The sequence below is a fragment of the Bombina bombina genome, chromosome 4, assembly GCF_027579735.1.
Source record: "Bombina bombina isolate aBomBom1 chromosome 4, aBomBom1.pri, whole genome shotgun sequence".
In the NCBI taxonomy this organism is placed as follows: domain Eukaryota; kingdom Metazoa; phylum Chordata; class Amphibia; order Anura; family Bombinatoridae; genus Bombina; species Bombina bombina.
In genome coordinates this window covers 230,352,521-230,370,655 of record NC_069502.1, presented here as the reverse complement: position 1 = coordinate 230,370,655, position 18,135 = coordinate 230,352,521, and the positions used below count along the sequence as shown (strand labels likewise).

Genomic DNA, 18,135 nt, shown 5'->3' with positions numbered 1-18,135 from the left:
CATCATCCGTGTACTTTAGCTTTGGTATTGGTATCCCACAAGTAATGGATGATCCGTGGACTGGATACACTTAACAAGAGAAAACATAATTTATGCTTACCTGATAAATTTATTTCTCTTGTAGTGTATCCAGTCCACGGCCCGCCCTGTCCTTTTCAGGCAGGTCTAAATTTTAATTAAACTACAGTCACCACTGCACCCTATGGTTTCTCCTTTCTCAGCTTGTTTCGGTCGAATGACTGGATATGGCAGTGAGGGGACGAGCTATATAGCAGCTCTGCTGTGGGTGATCCTCTTGCAACTTCCTGTTGGGAAGGAGAATATCCCACAAGTAATGGATGATCCGTGGACTGGATACACTACAAGAGAAATAAATTTATCAGGTAAGTATAAATTATGTTTTTTCAAAATTAGCGATAGTTACATTGTAACACTGATATCTGTGAGGAATCCCTGAATAACCCTTCTCATGTATATATATATATATATATATATATATATATATATATATATATTTAAAAGAAGACAATCTAAGGTATTCAACTTGGGGTATTTTGACTCTTTTCATGCAGACATTTTACCACCAATCTATGCTAAAATTTGACAAAATAGCTATTTAAGAATACATTTACTGAGAACGTTAAGGGTTACTGCCAAATAACACCCCAATATGTGTTCAGCAACATCTCCTGAGTACAGTGATACCACCCATGAATTGGTTTGTTGGGTTCTCAGGGGGCTAAAAGGCCTTATTTTTAGGGGGTTAAAAAGGAAAGAGTAGTTGGCGCTATGGATTCCCTAATAGCCTAGTACAGAAGGGTCACTCATACAATGACCCTCAGACACAGAAATGAGACAAAGAAGGGGGGTGTACTGGTGCTCAAAGCCTAGGGAATAGTAGATAATGGAGATATTAAGTTATATTGATAATAAAATTATATCAAGGTATTATCAAAGGAAGTGGTAACCTTAATGATTACGACTAATATAAGTGAAAAGTGTTTGGGAATAGTAAGCAGGCACTCTGGCAATTCTATATATCTCCTAAATACTAAGGACTAGCTTGTTGTGAAGCAGGTTGCAATAGTAAAAGGATTAGTGTATTGCCAGTACCTAAATATAATAATAAATATTTGTATCCAGTGCCAACATAAGAATAATAATTATTCACTAAAATCAAAGAGTAAATAAATATACTTTAATAGACAGACTCTTGAAAAAGCCCCAGGTTAGGGTTGAAACACATTGAATGGAATTGCACTTTGATCTGAATCTAACCTTTTTCTTTGCACTTTAAGCAATGTATAACGGGCTGAACTGCACAACACATCTCCTAAATACAGACCATTATATCTATCAAATGGATACTATAAAAAAAAGACAATTTTCCTGGACGCAACTAATGTGTCCCCCACTTTAAGGTTCAAGGATATCCAGGATTAACCACACTTCAATTAGACACATACGCCTAGATTTAGAGTTCTGCGGCCAAAAGGATGCGTTAGCTACGCTGGCTTTTTTCTGGCCGCACCTTTTAAATACCGCTGGTATTTAGAGTTCACAGAATGGCTGCGTTAGGCTCCAAAAAAGGAGCGTAGAGCATATTTACCGCAACTTCAACTCTCGATACCAGCGGTGCTTACGGACGCGGCCAGCTTCAAAAACGTGCTCGTGCACGATATCCCCATAGAAAACAATGGGGCAGTTTGAGCTGAAAAAAACCTAACACCTGCAAAAAAGCCGCGTTCAGCTCCTAACGCAGCCCCATTGTTTTCTATGGGGAAACACTTCCTACGTCTGCACCTAACACTCTAACATGTACCCCGAGTCTAAACACCCCTAACCTTACACTTATTAACCCCTATTCTGCCGCCCCCTCTATCGCTGACACCTGCATATTTTTTTTAACCCCTAATCTGCCGCTCCGTAAACCGCCGCTACTTACATTATCCCTATGTACCCCTAATCTGCTGCCCCTAACACCGCCAACCCCTATATTATATTTATTAACCCCTAATCTTCCCCTCACAATGTCGCCTCCACCTGCCTACACTTATTAACCCCTAATCTGCCGTCCGCACGCCGCCGCTACTATAATAAAGCTATTAACCCCTAATCCGCCTCACTCCCGCCTCAATAACCCTATAATAAATAGTATTAACCCCTAATCTGCCCTCCCTAACATCGCCGACACCTAACTTCAGGTATTAACCCCTAATCTGCCGATCGGAGCTCACCGCTACTCTAATAAATTTCTTAACCCCTAAAGCTAATTTTAACCCTAACCCTAACACCCCCCTAAGTTAAATATAATTTTATTCTAACGAAATAAATTAACTCTTATAAAATAAATTATTCCTATTTAAATCTAAATACTTACCTGTAAAATAAACCCTAATATAGCTACAATATAAATTATAATTATATTATAGCTATTTTAGGATTAATATTTATTTTACAGGCAACTTTGTATTTATTTTAACCAGGTACAATAGCTATTAAATAGTTAAGAACTATTTAATAGCTAAAATAGTTAAAATAATTACAAAATTACCTGTAAAATAAATCCTAACCTAAGTTACAATTAAACCTAACACTACACTATCAATAAATTAATTAAATAAAAAGCCAACAATTATCTACAATTAAACCTAACACTACACTATCAATAAATTATTTAAATACAATATCTACAATTATCTACAATTAAACCTAACACTACACTATCAATAAATTATTTAAATAAAATATCTACAAATAAATACAATGAAATAAACTAACTAAAGTACAAAAAATAAAAAAGAACTAAGTTACAAAAAATAAAAAAATATTTACAAACATTAGAAAAATATTACAACAATTTTAAACTAATTACACCTACTCTAACCCTCTAATAAAATAACAAAGCCCCCCAAAATAAAAAAATGCCCTACCCTAAATTAAAAAGGTTCAAAGCTCTTTTACCTTACCAGCCCTGAACAGGGCCCTTTGCGGGGCATGCCCCAAAGAATTCAGCTCTTTTGCCTGTAAAAAAAACACATACAATACCCCCCCCCAACATTACAACCCACCACCCACATACCCCTAATCTAACCCAAACCCCCCTTAAATAAACGTAACACTAAGCCCCTGAAGATCTTCCTACCTTATCTTCACCATACCAGGTTCACCGATCGGTCCTCGGAAGTGTTGATCCAAGCCCAAGCGGGGGGCTGAAGAGTGACGTCCATCCTCGGGCTGAAGTCTGGATCCAAGCGGCGGCTGAAGAAATCCATCATCGGGCTGAAGTCGGAAGTCCATCATCGGGATGAAGTCTTCTATCAAGCCGCATCTTCAATCTTCTTTCTTCTGGAGCGGAGCGGAGCCATCTTCTTCCAAGCCGACGCGGAACATCCTCTTCAACTGACGCCTACTCGCCGAATGACGGTTCCTTTAAATGACGTCATCCAAGATGGCGTCCCTCGAATTCCGATTGGCTGATAGGATTCTATCAGCCAATCGGAATTAAGGTAGGAATATTCTGATTGGCTGATGGAATCAGCCAATCAGAATCAAGTTCAATCCGATTGGCTGATCCAATCAGCCAATCAGATTGAGCTCGCATTCTATTGGCTGTTCCATCAGCCAATCAGAATATTCCTACCTTAATTCCGATTGGCTGATAGAATCCTATCAGCCAATCGGAATTCGAGGGACGCCATCTTTAATGACATAATTTAAAGGAACCGTCATTCGGCGAGTAGGCGTCAGTTGAAGAGGATGTTCCGCGTCGGCTTGGAAGAAGATGGCTCCGCTCCACTCCAGAAGAAAGAAGATTGAAGATGCGGCTTGATAGAAGACTTAATCCCGATGATGGACTTCCGACTTCAGCCCGATGATGGATTTCTTCAGCCGCCGCTTGGATCCAGACTTCAGCCCGAGGATGGACGTCACTCTTCAGCCCCCCGCTTGGGCTTGGATCAACACTTCCGAGGACCGATCGGTGAACCTGGTATGGTGAAGATAAGGTAGGAAGATCTTCAGGGGCTTAGTGTTAGGTTTATTTAAGGGGGGTTTGGGTTAGATTAGGGGTATGTGGGTGGTGGGTTGTAATGTTGGGGGGGGGTATTGTGTGTGTTTTTTTTACAGGCAAAAGAGCTGAATTCTTTGGGGCATGTCCCGCAAAGGGCCCTGTTCAGGGCTGGTAAGGTAAAAGAGCTTTGAACTTTTTTAATTTAGAATAGGGTAGGGCATTTTTTTATTTTGGGGGGCTTTGTTATTTTATTAGGGGGCTTAGAGTAGGTGTAATTAGTTTAAAATTGTTGTAATATTTTTCTAATGTTTGTAAATATTTTTTTTATTTTTTGTAACTTAGTTCTTTTTTATTTTTTGTACTTTAGTTAGTTTATTTCATTGTATTTATTTGTAGATATTGTATTTAATTAATTTATTGATAGTGTAGTGTTAGGTTTAATTGTAGATAATTGTAGGTATTTTATTTAATTAATTTATTGATAGTGTAGTGTTAGGTTTAATTGTAGATAATTGTAGATATTGTATTTAATTAATTTATTGATAGTGTAGTGTTAGGTTTAATTGTAACTTAGGTTAGGATTTATTTTACAGGTAATTTTGTAATTATTTTAACTATTTTAGCTATTAAATAGTTCTTAACTATTTAATAGCTATTGTACCTGGTTAAAATAAATACAAAGTTGCCTGTAAAATAAATATTAATCCTAAAATAGCTATAATATAATTATAATTTATATTGTAGCTATATTAGGGTTTATTTTACAGGTAAGTATTTAGATTTAAATAGGAATAATTTATTTAATAAGAGTTAATTTATTTCGTTAGAATAAAAATTATATTTAACTTAGGGGGGTGTTAGGGTTAGGGTTAGGGTTAAAATTAGCTTTAGGGGTTAAAAAATTTATTAGAGTAGCGGTGAGCTCCGATCGGCAGATTAGGGGTTAATACTTGAAGTTAGGTGTCGGCGATGTTAGGGAGGGCAGATTAGGGGTTAATACTATTTATTATAGGGTTATTGAGGCGGGAGTGAGGCGGATTAGGGGTTAATAACTTTATTATAATAGCGGTGCGGTCCGCTCGGCAGATTAGGGGTTAATAAGTGTAGGCAGGTGGAGGCGACGTTGTGGGGGGCAGATTAGGGGTTAATAAATATAATATAGGGGTCGGCGGTGTTAGGGGCAGCAGATTAGGGGTACATAGCTATAATGTAGCTGGCGGCGGCGTGCGGACGGCAGATTAGGGGTTAATCAGTGTAGGTAGCTGGCGGCGACGTTGTGGGGGGCAGATTAGGGGTTAATAAATATAATATAGGGGTCGGCGGTGTTAGGGGCAGCAGATTAGGGGTACATAGGGATAACGTAGTTGGCGGCAGTGTACGGAGCGGAAGATTAGGGGTTAAAAAATTTTTATAGAGTGGCGGCGATGTGGGGGGGCCTCGGTTTAGGGGTACATAGGTAGTTTATGGGTGTTAGTGTACTTTAGAGCACAGTAGTTAAGAGCTTTATAAACCGGCGTTAGCCCAGAAAGCTCTTAACTCCTGTTTTTTTTCTGCGGCTGGAGTTTTGTCGATTTCTAACGCTCACTTCAGCCACGACTCTAAATAACGGAGTTAGAAAGATCCCATTGAAAAGATAGGATACGCAATTGACGTAAGGGGATCTGCGGTATGGAAAAGTCGCGGCTGGAAAGTGAGCGTTAGACCCTTTAATGACTGACTCCAAATACCAGAAGGCGGTAAAAACCAGCGTTAGGAGCCTCTAACGCTGGTTTTGACGGCTACCGCCCAACTCTAAATCTAGGCTATAGTGTCACTTGGTGAGAATTCACTAAGAAAAATTGCTACACTTTACAATGAGTGACGTTGCGATATACGTCACTTCCGGAAATCAGGCGTATCATCTGGAAGTGAAGCGGAGCGCCTTCCACGCCGAAGAAACTATCGCCAAGACAGGAGCAAAGACACCACCTGGGCCCAGAACTTCGCAAGCAAGGAGATAACTCAGGTTCAATTGGAGAACAGCTGATAACACTTACTGCCGAGGCGGCATTATCCCGATTACGCTCGATCTCTCCTAAATGAGAGCTGATCCATTCCCTTCCTGTTAGAAACCTTAAAAACTCTCACTCTAGACGTAGAGAGAGGTGTTTTTTTCTCAAGGTACATTATAATTCCTTTTTCAAATATACATAGATTATTGTCTCTATAGAGTACACTGGACGTCCAGATTTATTTTTATGTTGAATATATGTCAGATGAATTTTAAATGACACAATTTTATATGTAATGGTTTTATAGGATATGGTCGTATCTGTCTATTAAAGTATATTTATTTACTCTTTGATTTTAGTGAATAATTATTATTCTTATGTTGGCACTGGATACAAATATTTATTATTATATTTAGGTACTGGCAATACACTAATCCTTTTACTATTGCAACCTGCTTCACACGAGCTAGTCCTTAGTATTTAGGAGATATATAGAATTGCCAGAGTGCCTGCTTACTATTCCCAAACACTTTTCACTTATATTAGTCGTAATCATTAAGGTTAACACTTCCTTTGATAATACGTTGATATAATTTTATTATCAATATAACTTAATACCTCCATTATCTACTATTCCCTAGGATTTGAGCGCCAGTACACCCCCCCCTTCTTTGTCTTATTTTTAGGGGGCACATTCCAGTTTTCCAACTTGGAATTTTTACATCTGTCATCATGCTCCCATGTCCTATTTGGGACATTTCTGAAGCCGGCCAATGTAATTTACCCCCATCAAACCATATATTTTTGAAAAGTAGACACCCTAGGGTATTTGAAATGCTAGAATTTTAACACTTTCCATGCACTAATGCAACCACTAGTCTTTGTCAAACTTTCGGGTAGTCATTATTTTGGGTTATTTTTCACCCACATTGTACTTTAGGCATGGATTTTCAGTCCCTGTTATGTGTTACTGACAAAAAACACCTCAATATGTGTTCAACAACATCTCTTGAGTACAGTGATACCACCCATGAATAGGTTTGTCTGGTTCTCAGACATTGTACTTTAGGCATGGATTCTCAGCTCCTGTTATGTGTTAAGACCCCAATATGTGTTCACCAACATCTCCTAAGTACAGTGATACCACCTATGCATAGGTTTGTTGGCTTGTTTGGGGGGTGCAATGCCAAACTTCTTACATGTGTTTGTGATTTTTTTTTCACATTTAACATATCTTCTTTGCCTATCGTCTTTTTGGGGGCCTTTTTACATACCCCAATTTATTTTTTTAGCATGGGTGTTTTGCAATGCAATCAGCCAATAGGATTGAAGTTCAATCCTATTGGCTGATCCAATCAGCCAATAGGCTTGAGCTGACATTCTATTGGCTGTTCCAATCAGCCAATAGAATGCCAGCTCAATCCAATTGGCTGATTGCACACTTAGCACACTTACACACTTAGCACACTTATAGAGCTTTAGAAGTCTGCCTGATAGCTTCTGATGCTCTGCCTGACTGCTGGGCTCCACGTAGAGTCAAACCGGAAGGGATCACTCCGTGGGAGTGATCAAAATGGAGCCCAGCAGTCAGGAACAGTATTGCAGGATGCCTCAACATCGAGGCATCACTGTAATACTATTTGAGCGGCTACCTGCGCTCAGATTACCCTCTCCCTGCATATATATTTTCCATAGTGTAGCGGTCCCACCCGCTCCCGCCCCCGTGTGCGCTCCCGCCCCTGTGCACGTGTCCGTGTATGTGCACGCTCCCGCCGCCCCTGCCCCCGATCCTGCCCCCCTATGACGTATATCCGCCAGCGATTAGCCGCCAACCCGCCTCCCTGCAATGGCTCCCACCCACCAACGATCGGCACCATCGCTGGCCGATGCAGAGAGGACCTCAGAGTGGCCCTCTCTGCATTAGTGGGTAAAAAAGGTATTGCAGTGATGCCTCAATATCGAAGCATCACTGCAATACCTTGAAAGCGACTAAACCCCAGAGGACATGTCAGGCACGTCCTTGGTCCTTAAGGGTATTTTTTTGTAGGATGTGCCTGACACGTTCTCGTTTAAAAAGGAGTTATAGGTAAGAAAATTGAAAAAATAGTCTGGTCACTTCGAAAAAAAGACAGACAAGTGGCTTTAACCCCTAACACCTGAAACCTAATTTCGTTGAGCCTTATAAGTTTTTTGTGCAATTTTTTAAAATAATTCTAATATTGCCAAATGTTATCTAGTGTTTCTGCCCTGGACTATGTACTACACGTATCTATATACTGTATATATGCATTTATCCCTGCATGGATATACAAGATTCTTATATCTGTATACGTTTCCATGTTTTGTTTCTCAATAAAAAGAATTAAAAATAAAATAAAAAATAATTGTAATAAATAGTGTTATTATGAGAGAGTGTATCTATACTTTGTAATGTATTTTTTATAAGTTATGTACAACTTTTTTGTTTTGCGAAACAGTTTAGCAGAGCTACGAGGATTCTAGCGTAAATTGTGATTTCAACTTGTAATACAAGAGCTAAAGCTGATTCGTGCAAACACCCACGATTAACCAATTTTTGCTTGCGCATAACTGTTAGCGCGCCACTCGTAATCTGGCCCAAAGTGTTATAAAAGAATATAAGTAGCACTACTAGCAGTAAATAATAATTATATTTTTATACACAAAATGATTACATGATTGCATTACATTTGTTCCAGTCATGCAAAAAAATTAGCATGCAAAATAAACTACTCCACATCAGGCACAATACTGATTTATTTATTTTCAGTATGAAAAGAGGCTAGGTGAGGCATAATATTTCTGTGTGTGCCTGGGAGTCAGGAATTTCATATGAGGGGAGGTGACCTACGTCACTTGATACCTTGTTTTCAGTGGCTCCAATGGACTAATTTTTCTGTTTATTGTGAACCTAGGATTGAAAGGGGGCATTGAGATTGCTCTGATTTGACCTCAATTCAGTCCTAAAGAGAAATGTGTCTTAAAAAATGCTGTTGTGAGTGATCACAAACAATTCTGCACCTAATCAAAAGCCATAAGGCAAGTACTTATGACCTATGTCTGGAATTACCCTAAATAGTATGTGTGTAGTAAGGGTTGCCATAATTCTCATTCACAGAACCGGGAAAAATAATATATATATGTTTGTGTGTGTGAATTTTTGTGTAAAATATTTATCTACCACTGAAAGGGAGAGAGAGAGAGCTCCACTTCTTCAAATCCACAGCATCTTCGGAGACCCAGCACAAGTTAGTGTGTGTGACCACACTTCTACTACCAATAAATCAACGGAGTTTAACAATAGATATACCAGATCTTGGCGTTCAATTCTACTTGTTGCATAAGGGGCTGCCGACCAGGACCGTCTTTAACACAGGGCAAAAGGGGCAGCTGCCCAGGGCCCAGTTTCTGTTGAGGGGCCCAAGAGTCCTAAAAAAAAAAAAAAAAAAAAAAAAAATTTTTTTTTTTATGGTTCATACCAGACTGTTGATTTGACATGGGGAACACACACATTCAGTCCTAATACTGTTACAGTCAAAAGTACTCTGCTTATATATATATTTTTTTTAAACTGTGCCAGACCGTGCCGGTGTCATGTGACATGCCAAGCTATTGCCATGTGCTGTTTTAGATGTGCACTGTGCAGCAATGAATGCAAAGCCCTAACTCAGCATCCAGCCATTCCCACTGCATCATAAAAGGTCCTACTGGGGTTACTACTGTTACCAGGTAACTGCTCTGGTGGTAGGGATTGTTTCTGGGTAGGGCTGACTGTAGGCGCATGCAGCAGAAAGCTGGAGCGGCAAGCATGTGAGGATTTGAGCATCTTTGCAGCTGCATATACTGCTCTCTTCAGTCTTGAGGCTGTGTAACTCATCTCACACTGTATCCATGCAGCCTTGGACAGACAGCATCCAGTCTGCTGGTCCCCTTAGCCCTGCTCTTTCTGCTGTGGCCCTAAGATCAACTAACTGAAGTTTGTTAGGGGAACAGCGCTTTGTAGAAAGGTGTCAGTGGGAAGAATAAGTGAGTGTACACACACCCCTCCCCATGCAGCATTGTCTAGTGCAAGGTGAGAGGGAACTTGTTCCTAGCAAAGAAGTGACATGTGTTGCTGTGGCTGATGTATAGTGTCATGCTGATACTTCACACATTAATGTAAGGTTTATTTTTATAGTGTTTGTTTTCTCTCTGTCTCAGATTTTACAGCTTCCCATAGTAGTTCTGCTGTTCCAGACAGTAAACTTATACTGCACCTCCATTCTTCCTCCTCAGTCTTTACCTTGCTTTGCTCCTGTTGGCTGCCCTAAATCTCTTTAACCAACTAACCTCACACCAGAATCACATTCAAAAGAATATTAAATGAATCCACAGTGGAGGAATTTATATATTTATTTACTTATTAGTACTGCTTAGGTCCAGTTTCACATATTGCAATTTATTTCATTTTTTTAAATGATTAGCTCAGCAGTGGATAATCCACTGCTGGGCTAATAATTTTTTAAAAAAATGATTTTGTTGTTTTTTGGGATGTTGGGGTGGAGAGCGAAATTGCATGCGGGGGGGGCCCAAGAAAATTTTCGCCCAGGGCCCAGTCAATATTAAAGACGGCCCTGCTGCCGACTGGCTATTCGTCCTCACTGGGTGTTAAACTTGATAGCTATAGCATACCAGCCTGGGCATACAAAGGTCCCGGGGGAAAACATCAGTGTCCAGACCACAAACACGGTCACAATAGTAGTGAAAAGTACTGTGGTATATAGATCAGTGGCACTGCAGTATAAAACTGGGATTTGTAGGGTACCAAGTAGGACATTTTTTTACATCATACAATTTGTGACTTTTACAGTTTTCCAGGACCTATTGCAACCTATTGCAATGTATAGTCCATCATGTTTGAGTGACATGAAATTCCATATGTTTATGATGCAGTGTAGTTTGAGACTAACCTGGCAATGTAATGTAAATATGTCTTACTCCCAGCAGATGGTGCTATTGTACACTTCTAAAGACCTTTTTCCTCCATTTTTTCATGAAGTCTAAGGTTCTTATTATAGCTTTAAAATTGCTGTGCTTGAATGTCATGCACTTACTATGGCAAGACGTCCATTTTAATGATAAATGTAACTAAATTGTGGGCAAAGAAATCTCACATTGTACCACTCAGTCATATTGTATTAGAATATATGTAAAAATATTTATTGGAAGTGGAATTCTGCATTAACGTGTCTTCTTTATAAAATACACAACATTTGTACCAATACAGAATTAACTGGTGACACCCTAGTGGGGTAAACTTACTATATCTAGGGTTGCCAACCAGACAATCTTTTGATGACTAACTGGATCACACAAATGCCCCCCCCCCTCCCCCAAAAGCTCTAACTTACCCCTTGGCTGCCAGTAACATACAAATCAATATTTTACTTTCTTTAGCTACCAGAGTAACACATGTAAACAGAAGTGACTTGGACCCCTTTTGACTGTTCCCACTTGTGAGGCATAAGAGGACTTTTACATTTAGCTAACCCACATGGACATTAAAAAAAAATAGACAACTTCTAAAATACTGGACTATCCGGATGATTACTAAAAACCTGGCAACCCTAACACACATTTACACACTATACACTATACAGACTGTATATATACTACACACATACACACAATACACCCTTACATTACACAAACATACACACTGCACACACTATACACACACATAGATACACATTATTTCTACACACACTACACATTTATAAACTACAGACTGTATACATACTACACACATACACACAATACACCCCTACATTACACAAACATACACACCGCACACCCCTACATTACACAAACATACACACTGCACACACTATACACCCCTACAGTACACAAACATACACATTGCACACACTATACACCCCTACAGTACACAAACATACACACTACACTCACTATACACAAAAATACACACATTCTTCTACACACACTATACACACTCAAACACTACACACAGAATATGCACAACATACATATACACACACTACACCCCAACATTACACACACATACACACTATGCACATAATATACACATACACAAACATACATTACTTATACAGATACACATATACTATACACATTCACACACTACACATAGACTATACACACTATACACACAGATACTGACCCTCTTGTGCGCACACTTTCTCTCACACACTAACACACACACTCTCAAACACTCTCTCACACAAACACACTCACTCTCACAGACTCACACACACAGAAAGACACTGACCAACACAAAGACACTTACACACACAGAAACACTACCACACTCAGACACTCTCCCACACGCAAGAGAGAAATAACTGTAGGCATGTGCAGTATATTGCAAATGCACAATGTCACTTTTTTGGCTGTGGCTATTTCCCATCAGTCCCTGATAATTACATGTTGAGGCCTGACTCAGCTTCAAACCTGGACACACAAATGGAAACTCAAACTGTGTGGGTCGTTGCTGCCTTCTTTAGCAGATCGATGATGAATCCAGCTTCCTCCAATCATTGCGTGCCCTCTAGTTTTTAGTTTGTTTTTAGTTATAGCTATTTTAGGGGGATATCTGTGTGTGCAGGTGACTATTACTGTGCATAATTATTAGGCAACTTAACAAAAAACAAATATATACCCATTTCAATTATTTATTTTTACCAGTGAAACCAATATAACATCTCAACATTCACAAATATACATTTCTGACATTCAAAAACAAAACAAAAACAAATCAGTGACCAATATAGCCACCTTTCTTTGCAAGGACACTCAAAAGCCTGCCATCCATGGATTATGTCAGTGTTTTGATCTGTTCACCATCAACATTGCGTGCAGCAGCAACCACAGCCTCCCAGACACTGTTCAGAGAGGTGTACTGTTTTCCCTCCTTGTAAATCTCACATTTGATGATGGACCACAGGTTCTCAATGGGGTTCAGATCAGGTGAACAAGGAGGCCATGTCATTAGATTTTCTTCTTTTATACCCTTTCTTGCCAGCCACGCTGTGGAGTACTTGGACGCGTGTGATGGAGCATTGTCCTGCATGAAAATCATGTTTTTCTTGAAGGATGCAGACTTCTTCCTGTACCACTGCTTGAAGAAGGTGTCTTCCAGAAACTGGCAGTAGGACTGGGAGTTGAGCTTGACTCCATCCTCAACCCGAAAAGGCCCCACAAGCTCATCTTTGATGATACCAGCCCAAACCAGTACTCCACCTCCACCTTGCTGGCGTCTGAGTCGGACTGGAGCTCTCTGCCCTTTACCAATCCAGCCACGGGCCCATCCATCTGGCCCATCAAGACTCACTCTCATTTCATCAGTCCATAAAACCTTAGAAAAATCAGTCTTGAGATATTTCTTGGCCCAGTCTTGACGTTTCAGCTTGTGTGTCTTGTTCAGTGGTGGTCATCTTTCAGCCTTTCTTACCTTGGCCATGTCTCTGAGTATTGCACACCTTGTGCTTTTGGGCACTCCAGTGATGTTGCAGCTCTGAAATATGGCCAAACTGGTGGCAAGTGGCATCTTGGCAGCTGCACGCTTGACTTTTCTCAGTTCATGGGCAGTTATTTTGCGCCTTGGTTTTTCCACACGCTTCTTGCGACCCTGTTGACTATTTTGAATGAAACGCTTGATTGTTCGATGATCAGAGTGCTGCATCCCTCTGCAAGATATCTCACTATTTTTGACTTTTCTGAGCCTGTCAAGTCCTTCTTTTGACCCATTTTGCCAAAGGAAAGGAAGTTGCCTAATAATTATGCACACCTGATATAGGGTGTTGATGTCATTAGACCACACCCCTTCTCATTACAGAGATGCACATCACCTAATATGCTTAATTGGTAGTAGGCTTCTGAGCCTATACAGCTTGGAGTAAGACAACATGCATAAAGAGGATGATGTGGTCAAAATACTCATTTGCCTAATAATTCTGCACTCCCTGTATATTAAAGGTAAACACCAGGGTGGGTGGTGGAGGGGGGCTTGGAGGGCTAGTGTGTGCAGATTTTCAGAGATATTGCTGTAGGTGTGAGCTTGGAAGTTGCAGGGAGATTTTCAGAGATATTGCTATGGGTGTGAGCTTAGAAGTTGCAGGGAGATTTTCAGAGATTTTGCTGTGGGTGTGAGCTGTAACAAAGAGAGTGGTAAGGTAAAACTTCCTGTTGATAAAGTGAAGGAATAGGGGGAGGTGTGTCTTGGAAAAGAGTAGAGGGGGAGAGGGAAGATTGGAATGTACAATAATAAAGGTTAAAACCAATTCCATATTAGCCCAACAGATATAAGGAAAAAAACAAAAACATTCAACGTCTTGATTGGAGATATCAGTCAGATGATTAACCTTGAAAGTTGCAGGGAGATTTTCAGAGATATTGCTGTAGGTGTGAGCTTGGAAGTTGCAATGGTAAGCATTTTAAAAAATTAAGCATCATTAAAAACACGGGCACTTTAATTCATTAAAGTTTACAAGAGTATTATCTGATACTGGGCTATAATTCATTAAAGTTTGCAATTACTTTAATGGACCATTAAATACAGTACAATTTCATAATCAGCAAGTACATCATAAATAGACAATGCAATAGCATTTACTTAATTTAAAAAAAAAATTCACTTCAATTTGCCTTGTACCATGTGGCAGCCAATCAAAAACTCATACAGGGAGTGCAGAATTATTAGGCAAATGAGTATTTTGACCACATCATCCTCTTTATGCATGTTGTCTTACTCCAAGCTGTATAGGCTCGAAAGCCTACTACCAATTAAGCATATTAGGTGATGTGCATCTCTGTAATGAGAAGGGGTGTGGTCTAATGACATCAACACCCTATATCAGGTGTGCATAATTATTAGGCAACTTCCTTTCCTTTGGCAAAATGGGTCAAAAGAAGGACTTGACAGGCTCAGAAAAGTAAAAAAATAGTGAGATATCTTGCAGAGGGATGCAGCACTCTTAAAATTGCAAATCTTCTGAAGCGTGATCATCGAACAATCAAGCGTTTCATTCAAAATTGTCAACAGGGTCGCAAGAAGCGTGTGGAAAAACCAAGGCGCAAAATAACTGCCCATGAACTGAGAAAAGTCAAGCGTGCAGCTGCCAAGATGCCACTTGCCACCAGTTTGGCCATATTTCAGACCTGCAACATCACTGGAGTGCCCAAAAGCACAAGGTGTGCAATACTCAGAGACATGGCCAAGGTAAGAAAGGCTGAAAGACGACCACCACTGAACAAGACACACAAGCTGAAACGTCAAGACTGGGCCAAGAAATATCTCAAGACTGATTTTTCTAAGGTTTTATGGACTGATGAAATGAGAGTGAGTCTTGATGGGCCAGATGGATGGGCCCGTGGCTGGATTGGTAAAGGGCAGAGAGCTCCAGTCCGACTCAGACGCCAGCAAGGTGGAGGTGGGATACTGGTTTGGGCTGGTATCATCAAAGATGAGCTTGTGGGGCCTTTTCGGGTTGAGGATGGAGTCAAGCTCAACTCCCAGTCCTACTGCCAGTTTCTGGAAGACACCTTCTTCAAGCAGTGGTACAGGAAGAAGTCTGCATCCTTCAAGAAAAACATGATTTTCATGCAGGACAATGCTCCATCACACGCGTCCAAGTACTCCACAGCGTGGCTGGCAAGAAAGGGTATAAAAGAAGAAAATCTAATGACATGGCCTCCTTGTTCACCTGATCTGAACCCCATTGAGAACCTGTGGTCCATCATCAAATGTGAGATTTACAAGGAGGGAAAACAGTACACCTCTCTGAACAGTGTCTGGTAGGCTGTGGTTGCTGCTGCACGCAATGTTGATGGTGAACAGATCAAAACACTGACAGAATCCATGGATGGCAGGCTTTTGAGTGTCCTTGCATAGAAAGGTGGCTATATTGGTCACTGATTTGTTTTTGAATGTCAGAAATGTATATTTGTGAATGTTGAGATGTTATATTGGTTTCACTGGTAAAAATAAATAATTGAAATGGGTATATATTTGTTTTTTGTTAAGTTGCCTAATAATTATGCGCAGTAATAGTCACCTGCACACACAGATATCCCCCTAAAATAGCTATAACTAAAAACAAACTAAAAACTACTTCCAAAACTATTCAGCTTTGATATTAATGAGTTTTTTGGGTTCATTGAGAACATGGTTGTTGTTCAATAATAAAATTAATCCTCAAAAATACCACTTGCCTAATAATTCTGCACTCCCTGTATATGTATACATTGTGAAGTTTTTACACATGCTCAGTAGTTGCTAGTGCCTCAGAAAGTGTGCATATAAAAAGAATGTGTACCATTTGATAATGGAAGTATATTGAAAGGTTGCTTAAAACCACATGCTCTGAATCATGAAAGTTTGATTTTTATTTTAGTGTCCCTTTAATGTAGATGAGATAGACATCCACAGAACTGTACATAGAAAGGCAAAAAGGAAAATAAACATCCCCAAGTAGTATAATTTTGTCTTTAATAGTAGATATATTAATATTACTGACTGTACTGGTGCTGTAAGTATGTACTTCTATAACTTGTGACAATTTCTCTGTTACAGAACCAATGATGATGATCCGAGGAAACACCCCTTCTTCAAATCCATCAACTTCCAAAGGCTAGAGGCTGGCATAGTGGACCCTCCATTTGTGCCAGACCCCTCTGTGGTCTATGCCAAAGATATCTCTGATATTGCTGACTTCTCAGAAGTGCGCGGGGTCGAATTTGATGAGAACGATTCCAAGTTCTTCAAGAGGTTTGCAACAGGGGCTGTACCCATCAGCTGGCAGCAAGAGATCATCGACACAGGACTGTATGATGAGCTCAGTGATCCAAACAGGGAAACTTCTAAGGGATATATGAACAGCAGTGGTGAGAGGTCTGGAGTCTGCTCCATTCTTTAAGTTGTTCCTCAGGAGCTGTGAAGTTGATATATCTATTAATCCACTGGCTGCCAGAGAGAGCTGAAAAATATAGCACAATGCATTGCGACCCTTTCTTGCAGCTAGGTAGTCTTCTGTCCCTCAGCCCAAAGAAAAGTACCTTTTGGCCCAGTCAATGGACAGAAAAAGCATCTAGTGGTGAAAAAAATGGGCTATTTACTACATGTACCATTTCACCTTCATCACTCTAAAGAGGTGTATTTTGACAGTGTTTCCTAATATCTAAACATTTTTCTGCATTATGACAAACATGGGAAGTGTCCTGACCAATGCTTCTCATACTCTAAAATTCTGTTTTTATATAAACAGAACAACTTGTCAGAATTGTGTAATGTCAATTTATTTCACCACAAACCTGAGATATATAAAGAGTACCTCTTGTAGGTAGGAAATATGACAAATTGCACAGAGATCTTTATAGTATCAGTAAAATATTTTGCCTGATGTGTTTACTAAAAAAATTTTTTTAGTATATTAATTTATCTCTATGCAATTGAGCTTTGAAGACAGAGCTTCTCCAAAACAGATGTTGTGTTACATTATAGCCCATTGATGGGTAACCTTGGAACAATTGAGGTTTTAGAACTACATTTCCCATCATTCTCAACTAGACTGCAGAGTGCCTAAGCATCATGGGAAATGTAGTTTGAAAATATCTGGAGTCCAAGGTTAGCCATCACTGCTATAGTCCATATAAGATGTATTTCTTATTCTGTTTTGATTCTCTTGCATGAAAACATTAAAAGTAAAAGACTAGGTTTTCAACATAATAAAGTTTAATGTTGTTGTTTATAAAGGGGATTTATTCTATCAACAGGCTATTTATATGTGGAACCAAAATACAATTAAAGAGACATTGCAGATATATTTTTAAATCGGATATCTTTACAGTTTTTTAGTGTATTACTGTCCTGAATTAACAAACTTTCTTGTCAGACACTTCAGAGGCGTGTCCATCTTCTCCAGTAGAATTGTTGGAATTGTCCTTATCAGCCAGTATAGGAAGCACACAACCGATACTGCTGTATTAGCGCCAGTTTAAATTCACCATGCACATGACAGAAAGTGTTTTGCATACATTGTCATATATTTGGCATTCACATATAGAGCTTTATTAAAAAAGACAAATATTTTCCAGCAT

The 18,135-nt window shown here is 39.6% G+C and overlaps 1 protein-coding gene across 1 annotated transcript in view; it reads left to right on the top strand.

Annotated features, from left to right (window-relative positions):
- The window catches only part of GRK7 (G protein-coupled receptor kinase 7), a 112,794-nt gene extending 94,920 nt beyond the window's left edge, over positions 1-17,874 (top strand). Inside the window, exon 4 of the mRNA XM_053708970.1 lies at positions 16,613-17,874. Within this exon, the coding sequence (XP_053564945.1) occupies positions 16,613-16,955 (343 nt within the window). The 3' untranslated portion in view covers positions 16,956-17,874. The remainder of the gene's footprint in view (positions 1-16,612) is intronic.
- Positions 17,875-18,135: the final 261 nt, after the last annotated feature.